The following is a 23,485-nucleotide window of genomic DNA, read 5'->3' on the forward strand; positions in this document are numbered from 1 at the left end:
ACATAATAGTTTCTGCATCACCTAATCGCTAGGCAGGTTCATCAACCTAACATATACACAAGCAGGCAACATGACTAACAAAGTAGCCTAAACCCACCGGATTAGAATCGACTGCCAACCCTGTCTTCCGGGCCAAATGTTCCGAGCAGCCAAAGACCAGAGACGCGTAGCAATAAACACTTACCCTAACAGGTTGAAGGCCCCCAGAGAGAAAAAAGAACTCTAATTCTTTGCCAAATCAGAGGACGAAACATTGTGAACATTACCAAAGAGACCCTAATCCGAATTGATCGAGAAAAACAAAACTGCAGAACATGTAGGAAGATCTACCGGAACAAAGTATAAAAGACCACTGTCTCAGGTCAAAAAGCCAGATTCCTGATGGATGCAAAAAGGTCAGGTGAGAAAGGAGACGCTCATAGTTGCGGTTTACAGAAACAGGAACTAGCCTAAGGTTCAATCTTCATCCTCTTCCTCTCCATCTCCACCAGATGCCTTCTTCGAAGCTGCCTTCGTGTTCTTTCTCTTCACTCTTCCTGGGCGGCCACCTCCGAACGGGCTTGTTAGGGAGAAATCGATATGCTTCTGGGAATCAACCCTTACCATGAAAGATGGAATGTTGACCACCTGCCTCCCGACCCTTCAGAATGAAACAAATCATTATTGATTGAAACCTCTAAGTTACTAACATCTAATATTAAACCACACAAGCCCCTTACACAAACCCAGGCCCATAATGCAAGCAGCATGCCAAGTCTGATCCATTCTAAGCTACTGATATATACCTCAATAACAGTTGCATCTCCAGTACGCATTTAGAAGTCAACGTCAATATCAATTCAAATAGGGAATTCCAACCATTGAGGCACGCGAAAATTATGGCATCCTGGAATACATCGTGCTGATGAAACATGATAAGAATCGAGAGAAAATATATGACACTTTGAAGTCGATTCAGGATTTAAATTAGAGTAAGCATTCTCCTCAACGCTTTCTATTTTGTAATTAGGCAGCACTCACAGAAGCAGCAAGTGTAAAGGCCAGAGCCAATGGTAATGAGATGCACCTTGCTCAATAAACCTAGAACATCTCATCAAATTAGCCAATGCTCAGCTATCAAAATGGGAATTTTTACATGGCACTATGCTCAAAGCATATTTAATGCACTCAAAGACATCTAACTATTATGCCCAAACAAGTGAAAAAGGAAAGCTCGGAAAAATTGAGCTAGTTATAGACTGAAATGAACAAGAGGTAACAAATACCTTATGTGCCTCTGTCTTATAAGCACACGGGCATGATGAATTGACTTAGCCATTCCAGACTTGAACACAAGCGTCTGAAGCCGGCGCTCAAGGAAGTTCTCCACGGTGAGAGCCAGAACATAATCGAGCTTGTTCTGGCTCTCGTCCAGAAGCCCGTACCGGTTCATCCTGCGCAGTAGCGCCTCACCTTCAAAAATCCTGCGCGGGTTTTTCTCATCGAGTGTGAGAAGCATCCTCGCATTGTTACGGATACGGCTCAATACGTACTGCACCCTCCACAACTCCCTCTTACACCGGAGACCATACTCTCCCACGAGCTTCAGCTCTGCATCGAGCCGCTCCTTCTCATAGGGGCGCCGCGGCTTCTTGAAGGTCTTCCCATCTAAAACAAACCCAAACCCAGAGGAAATATTTGAGTACTGCAAAACATGGAGGAAACAAACAGTCCAAAGTAACAATTGCCCAAGAACAGGACACACAAAACAAACAAAACCCACAAGAGACATAACCCAATCAAGACCTTACTATTGCAAGATCATGGCCATAAAGGCCACACGAAATCATCTTCTCTACGCTACACAGGTCAAGAAATCCCATAACCCGAAATCAAAACTCGATTTGCTTCGTCGGATTAGCTACTTGTAAAACGGGCTGTTCATAGATGCCGAGCAAACACCACCATTGCACTAGTACAGTATTTAACATGCACGTCCTCTTCTGAAGGACGGAAAAGGCGTGCAGAAACCGCTCGATCGACTTAGCCAGACACAAGAACCGCCGGAAACTGCAGCGACAATGCGCTCGGGAACGGTGGTAAACGGAAAGCGGGGAAGCGGGGGAGGACTTACAGTTCCGGTAGAAGCTGACGTGCACCATGGCTCTGCGTCGGCTGGCCGCTCGGTTGCTTTACCCCTCAGAGAGATGGACGACGAGGGGGAAGCTTTCGTCGTTTCGTTTTATACCGTGAGGATGCCGAAACCCTAATAGCCCTAGTGGGCCAAGGACATGGGCTTTTGGGTGCCCGGCCTCGTTGTTGGGTTCGGTCTAGGCCCAAATATTTTCGTCCTAGTTTTCTTATTGCCCGTGGACTTTGTTGCAATGGAATAGTCTCTAGTCTTATAGAGATTCACACTTTTTTTTTTTTTTTCCCGCGAGTAGGTGAACATGATTTAATATTCAAAAGTGAGTAAATGACAATATAGATCCAGTAGTTCTAAAATTTGACCAGATGTACAATGCCATTTTTAAAACTTTTTATTTCGTTCAATGTGATTATTAAGTCATTCCTAAATTTTTAATGAAATACTTTGATGTATCAAATCAATCATTTAGTATTATTCACATATTTACATAATAACACTATTGCCTAAATTTTAGAATATCATTCATTCCAATCCATTTCCTAAATGAACAAAAAGAAAATAAACAAGAAATCTTTTTATTACTCTTTTACCTCTTTGGTCTTTATAAATATTGCCATAGGTTCACTCAATTTATTTTAGCTTAATACCTTTATAATAGTGAAAATAAAAACTCATTTAGAGTTATATTGAGTTAATATTTCTTTTCTTTTATTAAAAAAAAGGTGTTTCCATAAGGATGTCATGAAATGGTGTTAATTTATCCATAGATATTTATACTTATACCAATTTTCTCATTCCTTATATTTTAGATGGATAAATTTTTCAATTTTTTATGCCACATGCTCTCATGACTAAATTCAATTAAATCCGTAAATAAGAAAATTAAGATAGGAGAAGTATCAATAAGATACAACTCCAAACAAGATTCTACCTATACTATTATGCATAACATGAGTTAAAATGTAATTACATGGAATTATCGTAATATTTATGAACAAAATAATAATCAAAAGATGGCACATTTTTGTTGATTTAAGAAAAGGATTGAAATAAAATCCAGGCAATAGTATAACTATAGAATCCCACGAACAATATGCGAAGGGTTTATTTGAAACTTTTACGAAAAAATCAGGAAAAGATTGAACAAATTGAAGATGGAGGAACTAAATTGAAAATGAAGAGTGATTTTTTGCAAAAGTCTTGCAAAAAAAAACCGAACACTTCTTCGTCGACCCGTCCTTGCAGGCAGTTTCCAGGCCACTGGAAGAAGCTCCGACGACCTTTGTCGTCTTGTCTCGTCATAATATCCAATCCCACTCCCGCCGCAAAAATCTCCGCCGTCGTCTTCCTCCGAGCGAAGAGGGAGGGAAAGAGAAATGCAGACCGCGATGGTATCGGCAGCTCCGAACTCGCGGCCGCCTCTCTGGCAGTCGCAGCCCGCCGCCGTCAAGGCCTTCCTGGGTCGCCGCCAGCTCTTCTTCGACGGCGTCTCCTCCGCCTGCTCTCCGCCGTCTCGGGCCCGGAGCGGCGGCCCCGCCGAAGGCGACGCGCCGCCCCGCCCTCCGGCTCCTCAGAGGTAAAGACTTTCCTCCCTCTTTTCGACCCTTCAAGTGGGGCGGAGACAAGGAAGTGCATTCGGGTCGGGCGGAGGCCATGCGGTTCCGAACTGAATGGATGAACGAGCGAATTAACTTCGGGGGATCATATCAAAGCCGACAATTGCACTGTCGCCTTTCCCATTCCTCGTCCTATTCTCTGTGAAGAGAAAAAATTCAATCTTTTTGTTGTTTTGAATGCTGGGCAGAACGGTAGATCCTGTTGAGGATTTGGGTGAACTGGTGCGGAAGAATTTTTCGTTCACTACGCGGCGAATGCTGTTCGCGAGTACGTTCATGTACTCGTGGTATCATCCTTCAAGGTATTTATCAGGTTGGAGCTGTTCTGCTTTTTTCCCCCACTCTCAATTGACTCTTTTGACTGCATTCCTTTCGTAGCCATAATGTCAATCATGTTTCGTTCGAATTTGACTTGAAATTTCGAGAAAATGATTACCTGCAATGTGGCTCCAGAAGAGAGCTAATGTACTCGCTATCCAGAGCTTGTGGCACTGTTGGAGATCTCTCTTGGCCAGTATGCCAATTCGTTGTAACACTCAAGCCAACGGTTGAAAAATGCTTGCCTGACACAAATCTGTATCGTGGTCGCTTAAAGGAGTGAAAACGAAGTTGGTTTTAATAACCCTGTTACCCCTGTCGAGACATGCATTGAAGTTGGCATGTTTACTGATATTTGCAAGAAATGGGAGAAAAGCAGTATGGGAGCGCAATTAACTCTGCTCTTACTTTTGTGTGTGTGTGTGTGTGTGTGTGTGTTATAGAGAGAGAGAGAGAGAGAGAGAGAGAGTTGCCGAAGTTTAGTTGCCATTTACCTGTAGAAAAAAAAAAAAAAATTGGCCAGTGACCATCCTGCTAGTTCTATCTGTAAACTTTGCCTGAAATTGATTTGATTGATTAATAGTGGCACTATTGGATAAAGAATCGCCATCCTTTTAGTAATTGTATGCGGAAATCTCTTGATTATGCTTGAGTTTTGACCATAAATATGCAATGCATGTGTAGCAAAGGCTTTAGGGGATCCATCAGTGACACTTGAAGAAGTAACCCCTCCCGTTTTTCCTTCTGGGTCACTCTTCCCAGCTGAGGTGACAACCTTTTTCCCCCTACTTATAGTTTTTCCAGTCATCCATGATAGTCACTCTTTTCTTGTGATGTTTGTGAGGGGTAATTGATAGTCATTGAATTGACAGGAAAGAATTGCCAATCTCTTTGAGATAAACACCTTTTCCGTCGTCAACATTTTTGATGTAACATTGCGCCCGCAGCTTAACATAACTGGTGCTGTTGAGGTATTACAGCTGCTTTCTTGTGATTTGTGTTTGTCTTCTATTATTTACCTTCCCATGTTCTGCTTTATCTATAGGCTTCTGTTGGCTTATTTATTGCCAGATTCCAGAAGGAAATGGTTCAGGAGTCGTCTGGGATGAACAGGGACATATTGTTACTAACTATCATGGTAAGGGCTTAAGGTCACTTGCTTGATGCCATCCAGCAGATTATACTGGACATTTCATTGTTATGAAGCTATTGTTTTACCTAAGTTGAGTGGCCACATTTATCATCCATATTTAATGACCATCCATTCGACTGCAAAATCTTGACTGCAACCTATCTATTAGAGTGCTTCCTGTTCGAAATGTTTTTAGTGTCTTTGCTTTAACCCCAGTATGTCATAAGCACTGAAGTTAATTGAAAGGAAGCTGTTCGACAGGATCTCTCTCTCTCTCTCTCTCTCTCTCCAAACTGAATCTATCAGTGTAGGCTCTTTAGGCAGTATATTGACATGTTCAAATTTTGCCAGTTATCGGCAGTGCACTTTCAAGAAATGCAAAACTTGGCCAAGTTGTAGCACGTGTTAACATTCTAGCATCAGATGGGTGAGCTTTTGGTCCTTGCTTAAACTAGCAAGTGAAACCATTTCCAGCATTTGAATCCATCTCCAGGCGGGGGTCATATCTTTAATGTAATTATCTTTTGTCAACTGATCCTTTGAAGGGTCCAGAAGAACTTTGAGGGCCAGCTGGTTGGTGCCGATCGTGCTAAAGATCTTGCTGTCTTGAAGGTGAGTTGATGAATAGATGACAAAAGTCAGAAGGTTGCTGTTAACTTATTGTTTGTTGGATAGGCATTGCTAGTAGAATGTATAGTGTGGCATTCTTGGGTTGACTAGTGAACCAGCGAAACTGACATGGTTTCTAGCCTTGTGGCCTTGTAGAATGTTGCATTGATAGGGCATCAAAACAATTCACCGTGTAAAATTGCTATTCAGGAGACAACATAACTTACTTGATTGTTGTTCTTCCAATCTATATAGAGATGCAGTTGAGTTATCAAAGGTCACGAGATCAAGTAATGGGGTTCTGTAGTATTTTAACCCGCTTAGCTTCACTGACTTCTTACTGCTTTATTGTTTTACAAGGGTGACGATGCACAAACACAGAAAGTGACCACATTACTGGAATAGATCCAAACAAATTATTTTTGGTGTTACAGTGTGTAGTTTCATTTCCTTTAATCAGATACCACCAATTCTATCTCATAGACAACCACAGATACTGGTAGACGAGTTGAGTTTCCATTTTATGCGCTAAAGCAAGCTAGTCTTCCATATGTGTTTACTTTGTTAGGTTAATTTTTCATGTATTGTTGGACTGGGATATGATTCATCCAATTATTATATGTTTCTTCCCAGGTAGAAGCCTCTAAAGATCTATTGAAGCCTGTTAAAGTCGGGCAATCAAATTCTTTGAAGGTGGGGCAGCAATGTTTAGCAATAGGAAATCCATTTGGGTTTGATCACACACTTACAGTTGGTGTTATAAGTGGACTTAACCGAGAAATATTTAGTCAAACTGGAGTAACAATAGGTGGGGGGATTCAGACAGATGCGGCCATTAATCCTGGGAACAGGTGAGTTTGGTCCTACTCTCTAGGCTCTTACTCATAGCATTTTCGTCATCCAAGGGTTACAAGCTTGTTTCCAATGTCAAGTTCCCTCCTTTACTTGGAACTGCAAAAGCTAATGAAAGCAATTCTCCAATCTTGTGTTAAAATGAGATAAATAAATATAGATCGTATTGTATCTGGTCTCTCATTCCTTATTCTGGTATTTCTGTTTTTCACAGTGGAGGTCCTCTTCTGGATGCCAAAGGAAATTTAATAGGGATTAATACTGCTATATTTACTCAGACAGGTAATTATCCTATAGTCAAACATATTAGTATGTCGAAAGGTTTCCTCATTTTTCATTGGCTTGCTCATTGCTACACATTGATCCCTGACAGTCTTATTTATGTATCTGTTTCAATTGTCATGTTGATCTTAGGTCTCCTTTTGGTATCACAGGGACATCAGCAGGCGTAGGTTTTGCCATTCCATCATCTACTGTCCTCAAGATTGTGCCACAGTTGATTGAATTTGGTAAAGTAAGGTTTATTGACATCTTGCTATTGCTTTTATATTTTAATATAAACCAACAGCCTTGAACGGTTCAAGTCGTGGCCCAAAACCATAGACTTAAAAGCATGAAAAGTTCTCATCAACCTTCTCCTGGTAGTGCCAGAGCTAAGAACTGGTTTGGCGCATTTGTTTCCTTAATTTCAGGCTGTCCGAGCTGGACTCAATGTAGATATTGCTCCTGAACTAGTTGCTAATCAACTGAATGTTCGTAGTGGAGCTCTCATACTCAAGGTGATATTCTGGGATACTGTCTGGAAAGTTCCAAATTCATATCATCTCCAATTTCCAGTTGTTTTCCTGGTAATTCATTTGGCTATGTTACTTGATGAATGGTTCTGTAGGTTCCTGTGAATGGCATAGCTGCGAAAGTGGGGTTACTACCCACGACTAGGGGCTTTGCTGGTAATATAGTACTTGGCGACATCATTGTAGCAGTTGACAGCAAACCTGTGAGCCTCTTCTCCTTTCTATGTAAATTCATGAGCATTAACCATCCAGGAGTTCTCCCTATCTTATGTGACGAAATTAAGATATACTACGACCTCATTGTTGGTCTTCGTCGGAGAAATCCTCCTGAATCATGATTAGATTTGATTTAATAATTTGGTAATAAGAGGAAAACTTCTTGCTCAGGTTAAAAGCAAAGCAGAGTTGGAGAAGGTGTTGGATGACTACACTGTAGGGGATAAGGTAACGCTAAAGATTCAGAGAGCCAGCGAGTATTTGGAGCTGCCTATACCTTTGGAGGAAAGGAGTTCGTGACAAAATTACCCTTCATCAGGTTTGTCATAGATTTTTTAGTTTTATACCTTTTCGTCCTGACAGAGGAGAGGTTTTGTCTCAGCACATGATGGGAATCGTGCACTGATAAATGCATATCTGGAATGAAAGGTCATTGCGAGAAAATTTCTAACGTGCCCATGTCATAGTTTATATGCAAAGGAAGGTGATTTCATAGGTAGAGTCTAGCGCTCGTTAGTTCTTTCGTTCTTCCTCTCCTGTGCCATTTCGTTTTGTTGCAGAGACCTCTTCTACATTCAATTTAGATTTCGATTTACATGATTTGGTTTGATACATACTTTAGTGGCAAAGTACTTCATTCGTTTTGGTAAGCTCGTGAGAAGACACAGAGGTAATTGCAGAAAGGCAATTCCGACTATAGTAGATGGCACCTATTAGAGTTCATCCTTTTTATGAAGCTTTTCTCATGGTTTGATGATACGGCGTAACTTGAGACTCGAATGCAGGCAGGTAGTGACATTGGCGGAGGAAAATTAGTGAGTGCAAGTTGAACCACTTCTTGAGAACGAAGCACGAGCTAGAATAGAATCAGCAACTTTCATGAGTCGTTGAGAGTAGGACTAAAGCTTACACAGAGGATCAGCAGCGGCATGAGAGACAAACAAGAAGGAACGGAGACGTTTCATTTACGGACGTCATGCAAATGAAGATTGGACAAATATGGAAGATTTACATTCATGGAGAAAATCCGGGTCATCAAAATTTCATGCATGTTTTCGCTTTCATACCATGTCATGCATTACTCTAAAACTGTTCTCAAGAAAGCCCCACCCCACTAGACAAATTTAAATGCATTCCATCTTATTCCTGGGTGAGAAACCTCAATGATTGAATGAAAAAACCTGAGTCCAATGGGGTAGACGCGACATTGTAGATCATGGGTGGTGAAACCGCATGTACTCAGACCGTGAGTCGACCTTAAGTCCACGCGAAGACGCAGTAGTTTGCTATTGATTAATAGGCGGCTGGCGACTGTTTCCCGTATGAACACGATCTTCTGGAACTGGGAACTTCATGTTAACATCGCATTCAGCTCGTCCACATCAAAGGAAACCGTGTTCCGAAAATTTCGGTGCCTTGTGTTAATGAGGAGTTCACAGGACTCATCGCGTTCAAGGCATGTGCGCGCCTCTGTATGGAAGCCGACGTTTGTTCTATTAAGACGTGCGTTCATGTCCCTGTGGCCATTTGTCCGGGTGATACAATGGAAGCGCATCGAGAGAGTCTGTGAACGGGTGGGAACATGCGAACCTACGGCTTGAGATGCTTGTGTTTGTCTGTCTCGATAAGGTTTCGTTGCTGTTCAGCTGACGACTGTTTCGGTTTTGTTTGCGCGTAGCAATGGTTTGATATGACCATATGTTCTGCGCAATTACCACCGAACTGCAGAATATATGTTAGACCCGCAAGAAGATAGCCAAAAGCTGTGTATATTTGCATCTGTTTTTTTCTCCTTTTTTTTTAAAGATGATCGGGTCTAAGGTCATACCACGAGACTCATGCAATATTTTTGACGGCCCTAGCTATCAACCCGATGGAAATGCTCGTCGTCAAATGTATGGCTTAGAGGCATCGAATCATCCATTTAACCTGGCTAAAGAATACACATGTAGCACGATTAGGCTTACTGATACAAGTTCAATTCTTCTTATAACTGAGTTTGAACGACTTCATGACTTGGTCAACTTACTCGAAACACGTATCCTCGGCGTCAATGAGATATATTATGTGATCGTATCAGCTTTGTTCATTTAAAAGTGGAGTTACCGTTCGCAAAATGTCTCATCACCTTCCATCGATTAGTATGGTGGTTCTAGTAAAAGAATTGAGCGACGAGATTATCATGCATCTAGTCCAATTGCGTATTTGCTCTGACAGATTCTCTCGACAGCATTTTCTTATTTTCTTCTTTTGGGGTCCCAGTTAATTACGTGTGGAAAATATAGTTTGAAACCAGGTGACATTGTAATCCCATCACGAATGCCTCCAATATCCACACCGATTTGGTTATCATTGGTTAGATTATAACGCGATGATGGCACGTCCAATCAAGCGATAGGTAAATTCCACTTGAGCAAGAGGGCCCTCATTCTAGGTCTCCAGCAATCCAAGCCAACCAAAGAAGACTCTACACCTAATATGAAAATGAGCTAAATTTTCTTTGGAGGGGTGTAAAATTTTTTAAATGGGTTTCATGTGGTCAAGAATTTTTTATCCTTCAGACAATAGAAATCCCAATGCGTTCATAAGCCTTTATGGGTCCTTTTCCCTTCAGTTCTAGGTCTCTATACTGGGACCAGGAATCATAAACATCTCGATCAATCTGACAGGTGCTTGATCTTGCAGCCATTTTCTGTTTGTACACATCCCGTTTGTCATATATCATATACGTTGTATTTGTACGCGAATGACACGTATACGTAGCATACGATGTTGTACTTCTTTGTGTTCCAGTTCTGAAGCAGGATAAGGTCTTGCGTCGCTCTAGCGAAGCTCTATTATAAACTAGTTGATATAGCTCGATATCTTAATCGCATTAGGGGGCAAAAGGAAAGCATCGCACGAAATCTGTTGTTGTCCGATGTCCTTTCAAATGAACCCTAACGTATGATCAGGTGAGTACAACCTCTATGCTGCAGTACGAGCATGCTTAATAACTCGATAATCGTATTAAAAAGGGTCGTTATTAGATAAGGCTTTCACCCCTTGGTTTCCGATAATTCACACAGGGGTACGGCATGAAACACGCATCATCGATCCATTATTCATCACAGGAAAGCAATTCAACCTAAGATCAGTGCCATTTCGCGAACCATTTGTTGTTTGTATGTGAAAAGTTTAACATGGAAAGGCAACCGCGATTGACTCATTGAGTCATTACACTATTTATTCACTCTAAGATGGATACACGGAACTCTCTTTCGTTGGCTTAAAACGGTTCTTATCGCTACCTAATAAGATATCAATTTGAATAAGTGACTTATTGCAGAAGCAATCGCGGTTTAATAATAAGGACAATTAAAGCCCTAACAAGTCCAGACTTGCGGTTGCTTTCAAAGAGATTAACCTCAGGTCGCGCAGTGTGTGTGTGTGTGTGTTGTGTGTTCGTTCCATGAAGTGATTGAGTAAATTGAAAGCATGATGTAGAAATCTATGGGGTAATCAATGGTTTCACCACAATATTATTGGTGAACATTGATGTTAAGTCGACTGCGCTACTTGTTTAGTGAACGGGTCGGCATTATTTTACCCTTAGTTTCACGTGAGAATTAAATTTTTCATTCAAATTCGTGATCTTGGCTCGATGGTTTAAAACTGGTATTATGAAAAGACTAGGCATTAATTGAAGTCGTCGTGCTTAGAATAACTAGGAGCATTTGGAGAAAGTACATAGTCACAAACTCAGGTTTTATGATTAGTAATTTCCTGCCCCAAGATTATTTATTTCTTGATCAATATTTAAGTATTTAACGAAGCGGATAGCCTATCTTCATGAGTCACCAATTGTAGCAGTTTAGCACTCCTAAGAGAAGAGATACTATTTACTTTGTTCCTGGGGCTCTAGTCCAGACAATGTACACAGAATTTCAAGCTCCACTAAATTAATTAGGAGGGGAAAATCGAAATTTTTTTAAAAAATTATTTTTCAAACCCCACGATCGAATTTTTCTCAGGGAGTACGGAAGAGAGTTTGGCATTAAGCCCTGTGGATTTGCAAATTCTGAGGGGACATTACTCTGTGGAAGAGGTCAAACTTACACTCAAAAAGAGGACACAAAGCTTCAATTCGAAGCTATTGACTCATTTCCCAACTTGGGTTGCACGCATGGATGGTGGTTACTGCAGAGTCCAATGTGGAGCGGAAACAGACAGAAAATTTGTGTTAAACAAGGTTGCCCTAACATCAATTTTTTTGGGGGTGGAAGTTTCACTGAATTTGGTGTTCCCAGTCGGCCATTTTGACTCGAGAACTGTCTTCTACGGTTTATCATCTGTTTATCCCTATAGCAGCATGGTTTAGCAGGCTTAGAAAGAAATACATTGGTATCTTGCAGTTGGACTAGATTCAACTAATCAAGTATCAAGTTATTGCGCATATTAATCCTCCCGGAGAATGTCCTCTCATATTTACCATCATGCAATGAATATTTTTTCATCAGCCCGTTCATTAAATGAATTTAAACGATATCCTTTCGAAAATGTTATCGAGTTAGTTTAACTTACAAAGCAAAAGTGATGTAACAGGCCGTTCATAATAAGTCTATTAAATAGTTAGGATACTTAGGTGATTTAAAGAACCTGGCTCTTTAACCAAGTTACAAATATGAGGGAGAGCAAAAATACCAAAACAAAAAAAAAAAGAAGACTACATGAGCCAGAAAGATCGTATGTTCTGGTAATTGATAGGGTTTGTGATAGACGAATGACCTAATCAAGAGGTTCATCTATCTAATAGCTTTGCCTAGTGCAATTCTAATAACCTAAACATCCGAACAGCACTATTTTAGTCAGCTTTACCATCTCATATTGATGATGTCAGCATTTGTGAGATCATGTAGTCACAATTGTTGGAAGGATCAAATTGCACAAACTAAACTGGGTTTTAAGGATGCGATTGCACACAAAGCCATAAGTGAGCACGATGGTCGCCCGAACCGGTTGTTAACCATACTTGATCAAGAAATATTTTAATTTTCAATGCACTGATTACACATGTCATGAAAAGATCGATACACTGAAAATGACAAGTTTATCTTGTTTAAGTATTCTACAAGTGTTTCTAAAGCACTCATTAACCAAATCCACCGAAAACGCAAGCTAGGCCATCATGAGCTAACAATCACCCACAATATTGTCAAATTTAAACTCGAAGATCACTAACCATAAACGTCACACTCGTAGGATATCGTCTAAGATGATAATGAGTGGCGTTACTCAAATATACACAATGAAGATTTTAGAGCCAAATATATATATATATATATATACAAACAGTAGGCTTCTTGGGCTAGGTCCGTTGCCTCTAAAGCACTTCTCTGCTAATGTTTGTCATAATCCTTTTGTCCCGAGCTGCGAGCAACTCCCACTACAAGGCCTTTACAAAGTTGTCTACGAGTTCCTTACCTAAACAGCGACATCGTAAAATTATCCCCTAGTACTCCACGAACCTCTTGAATCGACTTGTTCTAATGTCACTCTCCTAAGGATGGACCATCCACAAAAAAAGAGTGTGCATTCTAGGAATTGCAAAGGGAATATTCATCTTCAAAAGATAAACAATGTCGTTGGCCAAACAAGACCAAAAATTAATACAAATATTGTTGGTGTGAACATAGGCAACAATTTCACTTGATTGTCGATGCAGGTCCAGACAGAATTTTGTTTTTAAATTGCAGTCAATGTGGCAGTATGTATCCTTCTCCCGTCGTTCACGTTTATGAAGGAAAAATGAAAATAAAAGATCAGACAATTTTATTCATGTGAAGCATGTAATTTTTAGGTGTTTATGTAACAAATAATAGATAATATACATTTTAGGGTTTACAGGTGAAGTAATAATTGTGCAAGTAGTTCAACCAAATTAAGGTGTCCTTTTTTCTAGCTAGGGTTTGGTGAACAGCCTACGTATTTACCCATTGAGCAGTTTCAAGCGAAATTGTTTGCCTAACACCGTTTCTGTCTTGACCATTGGAGAAACAAGAATGCTCTAGCTTCATGATCTGAGAATTATACTTACAAAATGATTAAACCTCCTAGTATATAAAGCAAACGATACGAAAAGGCAATACAAGAGATGAAACGTGAAACATCTTGATCTCGATATTTTTCCGAAGTTTCAAACCCTTCAAAAAAAGGCGAGTACATGTAACAAAGAAGTTATGTTATGGTAAAGCTCCAACGCCTCTACTAAACCTATTGCTTCACGCTGGAGCGATTGTAATTAATGGGGTAATTAAGAGGTTAAATTAGTCAAAGTCTTGAGAGTGCAACTTGATTAGAGGGAGGCGGTCCAAGTTAAAACTTGGCCAAGTAGCTATGTACTGAAAAAGAGGTCATGGGGGGCGTGTCCTTTCAAAGGGTCAAAAACTTTCATTTTGATTACATGAGGGGTGGCCCCACTGGGGATAATCGAGCTGAATCAATTATTAACTTCTTTGGTTAGATGGAAAATGATGAATTGTTTAAGAAATCCTAAAATGTCCACTGTCAGAGGCGGGGTCACGTGTTCATATCTGGCATTTTACAGAATATGACGAGGAATAGAAGGTTTAAGAAGAATGGAATAGAAATTTGGGATCAAGCGGAAACCCAATAATCATATCTTTTGCCAGAATATTCTAATGGAAATATCGTCTTTGATTAATTTTTTTTTATCTTTGGCTCTCTGTAGTGCGTGTGTTGGGAGTTGATCCTGCCAACGTATAGCTAAACAAGAAACTGTTCAAGAATGAATAGTTTAATGGAGCATGGAAAGCCATTGCATTGGCATTATGCATTGTCATCTAGTTCCCTGATTTGAAGATAAAGTTGGCATGAATCCAGCCCCATGAGAGAGAGACAGAGAGAGAGACATAGAGAGAGAGCAGAAAAGCTTGGCGATACAACAGTATGAACAGGATTCTGAGTTCGTTTTTTCTTTTTTTCTCCCTTTTTCCGACACTTCCCATTTTTGTAGTCATTCAAGATCCTTAATTTGGATTTAAACACCACGAGAGATGGTGGGGGTGGGTTCAAGATAGTCTTATTTCTTGACCTGTGTTGAGAGCTTAAAGCTTAAGCTGCTGCTCCTCCAACCGAGTCATCGTTATCCCCACTCCTACACGGTCTCCCACTGAAAATCTCCCCCTCAAGAATCGCCTCAACCTCCGGAAGCAAAACCGTTTTCGATTGAGAGGGCATATAATATGTCTTGAGCGCTCCGAAGGGTGTTGTTTTGGAGTTCTTTACACGCGAGAGATAGAGACAGAGACTTGTCAGTTGTTGCTAGCGGAGTTCAGCCAGTTTCAGCTCAGAGCAGCTTCTGGGTTTCTTCTGGTCTCTGGGAGGCTGCAAGATCAGATTTTTTTTTTAGTGTTCGAAGGGGAGAGAAAAAATGGAGGACAAGAGTGATGTAGAGAAGGTTGATGATGTGATGTTGCCTGGGTTCAGGTTTCATCCCACCGACGAAGAGCTCGTTGGGTTCTATCTCAAGCGGAAGATTCAGCAGAGGTCACTCCCCATTGAGCTCATCAAGCAAGTTGACATCTACAAATATGATCCTTGGGATCTTCCAAGTAAGAACAGAAAAAAGTTAAAACTGTCACACTTTTTATGAAATTGCTTCATGGCCTGAAAGTCTCCTCCCTTTTTGTTGTTTCTTCAGTGCGTGTGTAATTTTCACAATGGTAGTGGGAGTGTGCATGCATGGTATGAAGAAAGAGACCATGTCTTTCGTGGTCTTTGGTTTTAATTTTATGTTTTTTTAATCCGTCAGACATCATTTGAAGCTCACCCGATCTATTTCTTGAAGTGACTACGTTTATTATATTGCCCTTATCACATCATATATGTCAGAATGGAAGTGTTCACTACACCACAAGCGACCTTGCTATTTTTGGCAGCTTCTTTTGGCTTGTTTTCGAACTAAAACAGAAGTTCAACATCAAGATTGCCACCGTTCGCACTACCAAGCCATACTTATCCTTAAATCGTTCGTCATACATTATATTCTCCCAGATATCTTTTTCCACATTTCGGGATTAACTTTCTTTGCTGAACCACCTGTTGATACCAAATAATTTGAAGCTTTTAGACACCTTATTCAGGTTGGTTCTCCTCTAGTAGTTAAGCTTAAGCAGTGTTTTTTCCCCATCTCGTCAATTTTCTTGAAGCAGAATTGGCAACTACCGGGGAGAAAGAGTGGTACTTCTACTGCCCTAGAGACCGCAAATATAGGAACAGCGCGCGCCCAAACAGAGTTACTGGATCCGGGTTCTGGAAGGCGACCGGGACTGACCGGCCTATCTACTCCTCAGACGGTACCAAGTGCATTGGCCTCAAGAAGTCCCTTGTGTTCTACAGAGGCCGAGCAGCCAAAGGCATGAAAACTGACTGGATGATGCATGAGTTCCGCCTCCCTTCCATCACTGACTCGGCTCCTCCCAAGAAGTTCTTGGACAAGAACATCGCTCCAAATGTATTATACACCAAAAAGAAATCGCAATTTCACTAGCATTACTTTTAAATTAAAACTAAAAGACTAACAAGTAATTTGAACATATATTGAAACTGCAGGACTCATGGGCTATCTGCAGGATATTCAAGAAAACCAACTCAATGGCACAGAGAGCTCTATCGCACTCCTGGGTAACTCAGCTACCCGAACCTATTGGGTCTGATCTGCTAGGCCATGGTGCACAGTACTCTCAGTTCAGCTCAGAGAATATTTCCTGCACCACAGAGATTGGATCAGCCATCAACCATCCAAATTCTGCTAGCTTCAATTCCATGGACGTCCAATCCTACAGGCCCATGCTATACCCCCCGGTCTCTAAAGCCTCAACCCTCACCATCTCAAACAGCGACCTCCCAAGCGCCTTCATCTTCTCGCCCCTTGATATGCCACCAGGACCCACCAAGTGCACGGCCGACACATCCCCTATGCTCATGTGCCCTGCCTTGATGGGTGGGGAGGTCAACAAGGCCTCTGAGAGCATAAGCTTCGAAGGCTCGCATCAATTCAGTGGCTTCTCAATTGGTCTGCCCCACGAGATGCAAGGAAACATTGGTGGCGAAGAGGAGGCAGCCGGACTGAAGAAGAATCCTGCTTTAGTCCATGCGAATAACCAGTGGCCAGCGACCACACGATCGATGGGCTTTCCCTTCAGCTTGCCTTCTAACATGCCCTGGGACTCGCCTCCATGTCCTAGTGAGATGTCCACTGCTTTCTCAACAAACAAATGCTACAATTGATCGATCAGGGGAGCGTCATAAGTAGAGGCACTGCTTTTTTTGGTTTTTGGGCCAAATACTTTGGAGCTTATCTCAGGAAAAATTGTCATCCATCTATGCTGTTTTATGTACAGTATCTTAGGCTCCTATTACACTTGTTAGTGACATTATATTCCAAGTAATGCGTTTTTAAGTCTTCTTCTCTTTGTCATCTCCTTATTACACTTTGCTCAGTTTCAGCTGACAAGCAACTTTAGAACAGAAGCAAACCGTGAAGAACCAGAAACAGAGTATTAAGGCAAGAAAACTGTCAGAAACTTGCGCACTCAAGACTCCTCTTTTGAGTATTCAGAGTAGACATTAAGATATCGACTTTTCTACATCCAGAGATAAAAATTAATGAATAGATATATAAGTTCATGCATGTGTGTTGAGAGATTGAATAAAAGATGAAATTAAGAGAACCTTAGCAAACTGACGTTAGCATAGTCCTTCATCAGTATTACCTAACTTACTGGGAAAAGAGAGGAAGTGAAATTTGAGGCGGAGGACGTGACATTTGAGTCTCATGCCTGCAAATTCATTTAATAAGAAGGCATTGAAGAAGTTCCAGTAATAGCCAACCCGAGAGTTTTTATGAGAACAAGCAGCATGCATCGCCGAAGTATATCAGAAGAAGTTAATCACTCATCAAGGGACTACTCAGCTGCGCGACAGACACGAGGGGCGAGAGCATGACCAGAATTGGATAAGTTCGTTATGGAGAAGAAGAGCATGGTCAGATCAAACGGCCGAAGAAATCAAAAAGCGATGTGTCTTGGCTTTGCAGCATCAACCTTGGACTCTGTGCTGCTATTGACTGACAATACAATTCTCTGGCTGAGGTTACAATGCTACATGCTGCTGGATACAAACTGTGAGTCTAAACTTCTCCACTGGATTAGAGGAGACTAATATACTCCATCAACAATAAAATCGAACCTATAAAAGCTGTTGATATCAGTCGAGTTACTTGTACCTGAATTCGAGCGCAAAGGGTCCCTGGTCGTACTCGAATTCGAGCGCAAGGGTTTCCTGGTCAAGCTCGAATACGCACCGAGTGACTTCCACCGTGTATGATTATTGTCTTAGATACAACGGTGCTTTTTGGAAGCTGAAAGCCTTGGCATGAATCATGATTAAACTGTTCCGTCTAAAAACTCTAAGGGCATGGTCATTTTTCACTCAAAACCTCATCCAAATACCAGATAGTTCACCTTTCCAATAGAACAAGGCTGACTTTGAACGACTTGCTTTTGACAGGAGAAAATTATTGCTTTGTTTCTGTTCTTTTTTTTCCTCTTGGGGTGAAACTCAATTTGAGAAGACGAGGTCCAAAAAGCACGCCGCTTTTGACCAATATTTTCCTCTCGATAGAAAGAATTTCCTTTCTAATTGCCCTTTACAGAAGCTGTACATGGGGTAAAAAATTTCTCAAGAAGACTCTTCTAACTTATGCCCAACTAATCAGAGATCTAGCTACAAAAGTGTAACAAATTGCTATGCTGCTATATATATCAACATGGGAAAAGTGAAAACGAGGGCTCTATGTGTAGTTTCCGGTGAACGAACACGATCTTGCTCAACTTGCTGCTACACCACGTTAATTGGTCAGACGTTAATCTTGACATGTTCAACACCCTCCTCACTAGCTTCATGTCCACTTGAGAAAAAAAGCACAGGACTTGGTCTGAGGTCTCTTCTTGATGCTTTTGAAACTTTCGCAACACACAGTTTCCACCCCTCAAGAGCTCCTTCAGTTTCTTCTCTTTCTGAGTTCAGTAAATTCCAGATTAGAAAACAGTACTGCTGTTGGATGAGATTGGAGGGCGAAAACCAAGAATCTATAGGACTGCAATAATGCATAAATGCCTAACCTTTTGAAGCATGGCTTGGACCTGTGTTAACAGTTCCAAATCTGCTGGATTCTGAAGTTCCGGTTGGCTCTTCTTTCGAATCTTTTGAGCAGCAGCGCTTGAGTCTTTGTCTGCTCGGATGAATCGCCAAAATATTCTTATAGACTCTTCTAAGATCTCTATCAGCTCGTCGCTATTGATGGCGTAGTCACCTTTCCCTTTTAATCTCGCCATCCTTTTGTTTTTCAAACTGTCCTCTGCATCTCAAAATTAACTTATAGTAAGTATTATTTCCCTGTAATGAGAAACCAACTATTTCAAACAAAATTATCGTCAAAATGGATCGATAATAACAAAAGTAGCTATTGCTGACCTCTCATTACAGGGACCTGCAGGAGATTGCGCTGAAGGCATCGAGTCTTGACGTAATATTGCACCCTCGGGCCTTCAAATTGTTCGTTCTCCAGAAATCTCTGCATGAGCACTTGTAACTGTTGAAATTCTCCTGCCACTTCGTTGTATCGGCGCACATTATACTGGTCCGAATCCCATAGCTCTAGAGCCCTCACATATTGCCAGTGAAGAAATTCCCAAGAGAGGCACAATTGCCCAACATACACTATCTCCAAATCGCTATGCAGTTCTCTAACGAACTTCATCGTCGGGTCATTTTCAGATTTCTTCTCCTTGCACAACTTAAAGCTCTGTGACAGAAGGGAAGCGATTGCCGGGCCCGTAGAATTGTGTCTCGAGAGCGACTTAAGCGGGTCCTTTGACCGTAGAAAACCTGCAGCATGCCAAACAAGTAGGTTCTCAAGTCTGACCCATTGATCAACTATAAGTGCGTCAAACAACAAAGAAGACCAGACAGTTGAATGGACTGATGACTAAAAAATCGTCCTAGGAAAAGGTAAGTCGGACTTTTGAACGGTTGTGGCCGTAAAAGTCATTCATTCGACACGGGAACTTTTTAGGAACCGTTGAATTTTGCAAGTTAATTTACGGAGCAGAGGAGAAAGCGGTTCCCCGTGAGATGGTCCAAAGCAGAGAACTTTCGGGTAGCTTTAATTGCAACAGAGCAGACTGATGTGCACCTTTAACTAACCATAATTCTTTTATGCAAATAAAAAAAGAGAACAGAAAAGATCCAGGGTACATGTAATGGTGCGTCTTACTGATACGTCTCTAAAGTAAAGCTTTTGCATCAAAAGCTCATACGAAAAATCATTAGGTTTGGGCAAAGGATCGAAGATCCACTGGCATCGACAGAAAGGCCATCCGATCTGATGGGCCAATGAGTGCTCTCTTATACTGATGTATGCATGTGCAGGGTTTCCTAACAAATGCTAAACAAAACATCGATTCCTTTCTCATCGTACCTACATAGCGTGACTACATAACGTGACTGTCATCATAATGTCTGTGATCCGAAAGGTGTCGTGCTTTTCCCAGTGCCCCCTGGGTAATCAGATCGGGTGGGGTCCTTCTCAATACTTTAACTTATATTAGACTTCTGAAAGTTGGTTGGGAGGGTAATTCATGCCAATCGATTGAGAATGGACTGAATCGGTGGCATGGTTTTGGCCCCCATTATTATGACCATACACTTTCTCAGAATCAACCCCAGCTATGATAATCTGTGAAACTACTGGTTTTTTTTTTATCTTTTTATTTTTACCTAGAGAAGAATGGAATCTCAAGATGGTTACTACTATTGAAGAGCTAGCAGACTGACCTAGTGCGTACATCTTCTGGTAATTCAAGATGTCGAACTTGCGCATGCGCTCGCGGTAGCTCCGGTAAATCTTGTGGAGCTCGCCCATCTTCTCTTCCCGCTGGAATTTGTCGTCGATCTTCCACGGCTTCAAGTCGTCCGTGATTTTGGGGGACTCGCAGTCTTCGAGGATCGTGGGCAGGCCGGTGGCTCTCACCTTCTTCAGCTCCATCCTGAGCTGCTCTATCAAGTCCTGATGCTCCCACAGGAGGTCGCAATTCGAGCCCTCGCCGTCCAATTCAGAGTGGTCCGCTGAACCGGGTTTGTCGTAGCTCTTATCCTCTGCGCCCTCTTTGCCTTCCAACTCTTCAAGCTTGGGACTTTCGCAGTCCTTGTCATGTGGTCGTTTCTCGGAATGTTCGAGCTCTTCCTCGTCTTCATCATCGGCATCGCTGTCGGCAACGTTCCCATCTTGATGCTCATGAACCTCGTCGAGATCTCTCTCTGAAAAGAAATCATCGCTGTTGGAATCCAATAAGCGGCTCATAACCGAGAAATCATGGCTCGAGCTCATGGAGTCAGAGTCCGTGTCCGAAAAAAGCAAGTCTCTATCTAAAAGGAACTGGAATTTCTCATAAGCATCTTTATCATCAATCAAATTGCTCTTGAGCTCCTTTAGTACCTCTTCCTGCGAATAAAAGCCCTCCTTGATCCATGCTCTGTTTTCCGTGTTGAAATTCTCCTGTGCAAGATCAGATTTTTCTTCATGAACAAATTCTGGTTCCTCTATCTCTTTGATAGCGCCCTTTCTGGGCGAAAACTCGAACGTACAATTGAATTTGTCAGAAAAAGAATCTATTCCGGAATCAATACTCCAGCCCTCCACAGGAGAACTCAAATCCTCTGTTTCCTCTCTGAAATTCTCCTCGGAAAGCGATTCATACGGGAGATTCTTTCCCCGGAAAGTGGAATTGGCGCCACTTGCACCGTCCTTAGCGAATTCTTCAAAAGTCCGAAACTTGAATGACAAGAACTTCGGTGGGCTTTCCTGAGTGATTTTATCAAGCGACGAACCCTCGCATTCGGCAACATCATCCGCTGCTTCCTCTGTACCTGAACTAATTGGGCCGTTATCTTCCGGAACATGAGTGGCGGCAGCAATCGATCCTCCGGGATCGGGATTTTCATTCAATTCCTCGTGAGGGATCCCGCGTTCTTTGTGTCTAACAAGTAACAACGAACAAACAAAAAACAGAGTTAAACCGACTAGGCCCAGAATCGAAAATCAAAGGGAAACCATAAAACTCACGACTCTGTTACCTCAGGAACCTGTTGACAACCCAGAACAGAGTACCGAACAGGGACGTGAAGTAGACCCAGAAAGACCCAGCAAACAGAACCAGATTCCGGTACACACCCCCGTTTCGATGACCCATCCTCACCAAATCAAACGGGTTGTTGAGAAGAACCCTCCTTGGCGAGCCCATCAATTTAACCCCATCACCCCGATCTCTTTATTCAGCTCGAAGCAAAAAAGCAGAGCGCGATTGAGAGCGAGGGCAGTGTTCAACGGAACTCTCGACGACAGGCGCTGAAAAAATCCTCACAGGCGGAATGGGACCTCCCACCCTTCGACAGAGAGAACCGACCCTCGCTGGGGGGAGGAATTCAACGCCGTGCATGCAGTGTATCCGATTCACCAGAGGTTGAGAGTCCACCTAATCGAGATGGGAGAGGCAGCGAAGGCAGAGGGGGGAGGGGAGAGAAAAGAACGTGTCAGCGGCTTTTCTGGGACTCCCGCGAGTTCTCGGTCGGGTTGCTTCGAGAGATCCCACGGGATCCTCAGCGCCGTCCTGTCGGAAGCGCACGGAGAGTAGAGATTTTCATCAGTTGAGAGGTCGGCTTCCGCCTCTAGAGAGAGAGAGATGTGGTTAAAATGGAAAGTTTACGTCTTTGATTTTCGTATCGGGTTTTGATGGCAGGGGGAGGGAGAGGGGGAGCAGATTGTAGGTCGACCGGATCGCCATTATTAGAACGAAGAATATTTCAAGAAGACGACCGGGGAAAGTGAAAAAAACCCCAACGAACCGTGAGGCGGGGGCTAGCCCTATTAGTCGGTCAATTTAATGGTAACACGCGCAAGGAAACTGAATTATATTTCCTCTTCTTTTTCTTTTTTTTTGCCTTCAATTTTTTGGGAAGACGTCTAGAACTTCGATTAGGATCGAGACATTTATGATTGCGTACTGTTCATATCAACAATTTATTTTATGAGATTACTTACCGGCCTGGAATTTTTAATTTGTTTTCTCCTTCTGTAGCCCACGACTTACTATGCATCCCAATTTAATATATTGGTATTAGCATAAATAGCATTACCAGATTAGTAAATTTACGAATCCCATTTGCAAATTGAGGAAAAGGAGGAACATGACGTGATGGGTGTCCGTTTATTTTATTTTATTTTTCTTCTTTCTTTGGCTTAAGCATAAGGGGTGAGGTGAGATTTCATCTTTCTTTGGCTTGAACGAAATATCGGTTTATTACTCAGGTGATGATAATATGTGTTTGAGTTATTACACATATGAAGATGTTCATGTGACTTCGATACATTAGGTGAAACGATCTCATATTAAAGGCATTACCTAGATTTTGATGCGTGCTAATCCCGAAAAGGCTATTTATTATGAACGTCATCACATGCATAATTAACTACATTTGATGGTGGATGATATCCATGTTTGAAATTGAATTTTGCTAGCAAAATAGTATAGTTATCTAGAACTTTATTTTGGATCAAGACATTTATAATTGCATACTGTTCATATCAACAATTTATTTATGAGATTACTTATCTAGTTGGAATATTGAATATGATTCATCCATCTGTAGCCCACGACTTTTTATGCATACCAATTTATAAATTTCCAAATCGGGAAAA

The 23,485-nt window shown here is 41.7% G+C and overlaps 4 protein-coding genes across 4 annotated transcripts; 2 read left to right on the plus strand and 2 right to left on the minus strand.

Moving 5' to 3' along the window:
* Positions 1 to 206: 206 nt before the first annotated feature.
* On the minus strand, positions 207 to 2,226 carry LOC104419358 (40S ribosomal protein S9-2). The gene is made up of 3 exons (XM_010030995.3): positions 2,114 to 2,226; positions 1,266 to 1,647; positions 207 to 640 (listed from the first exon to the last, which is right to left on the minus strand). Exons 1-3 carry the CDS (start codon positions 2,139 to 2,141, stop codon positions 457 to 459), a joined length of 594 nt encoding a protein of 197 aa, XP_010029297.1. The 5' UTR covers positions 2,142 to 2,226; the 3' UTR covers positions 207 to 456.
* Positions 2,227 to 3,365: 1,139 nt separating this feature from the next.
* On the plus strand, positions 3,366 to 8,819 carry LOC104419359 (protease Do-like 8, chloroplastic). Its single transcript, XM_010030996.3, has 14 exons — positions 3,366 to 3,704; positions 3,933 to 4,057; positions 4,747 to 4,829; positions 4,935 to 5,033; positions 5,134 to 5,200; positions 5,546 to 5,621; positions 5,740 to 5,806; positions 6,437 to 6,654; positions 6,870 to 6,937; positions 7,090 to 7,169; positions 7,348 to 7,434; positions 7,545 to 7,652; positions 7,837 to 7,984; positions 8,451 to 8,819. Exons 1-13 carry the CDS (start codon positions 3,505 to 3,507, stop codon positions 7,963 to 7,965), a joined length of 1,407 nt encoding a protein of 468 aa, XP_010029298.2. The 5' UTR covers positions 3,366 to 3,504; the 3' UTR covers positions 7,966 to 7,984; positions 8,451 to 8,819.
* Positions 8,820 to 14,539: 5,720 nt separating this feature from the next.
* LOC104419360 (protein FEZ) lies at positions 14,540 to 17,131 on the plus strand. The gene is made up of 3 exons (XM_010030997.3): positions 14,540 to 15,278; positions 15,879 to 16,180; positions 16,279 to 17,131. Exons 1-3 carry the CDS (start codon positions 15,098 to 15,100, stop codon positions 16,954 to 16,956), a joined length of 1,161 nt encoding a protein of 386 aa, XP_010029299.2. The 5' UTR covers positions 14,540 to 15,097; the 3' UTR covers positions 16,957 to 17,131.
* A 1,097-nt stretch (positions 17,132 to 18,228) lies between these two features.
* Positions 18,229 to 22,618, minus strand: LOC104419361. The gene is made up of 5 exons (XM_010030999.3): positions 21,865 to 22,618; positions 20,566 to 21,767; positions 19,204 to 19,617; positions 18,852 to 19,087; positions 18,229 to 18,746 (listed from the first exon to the last, which is right to left on the minus strand). The coding sequence occupies exons 1-5, from the start codon at positions 22,029 to 22,031 to the stop codon at positions 18,492 to 18,494; spliced, it is 2,274 nt and encodes a 757-aa protein (XP_010029301.2). The 5' UTR covers positions 22,032 to 22,618; the 3' UTR covers positions 18,229 to 18,491.
* Positions 22,619 to 23,485: the final 867 nt, after the last annotated feature.

The sequence above is a fragment of the Eucalyptus grandis genome, chromosome 9, assembly GCF_016545825.1.
Source record: "Eucalyptus grandis isolate ANBG69807.140 chromosome 9, ASM1654582v1, whole genome shotgun sequence".
Lineage (NCBI taxonomy): Eukaryota > Viridiplantae > Streptophyta > Magnoliopsida > Myrtales > Myrtaceae > Eucalyptus > Eucalyptus grandis.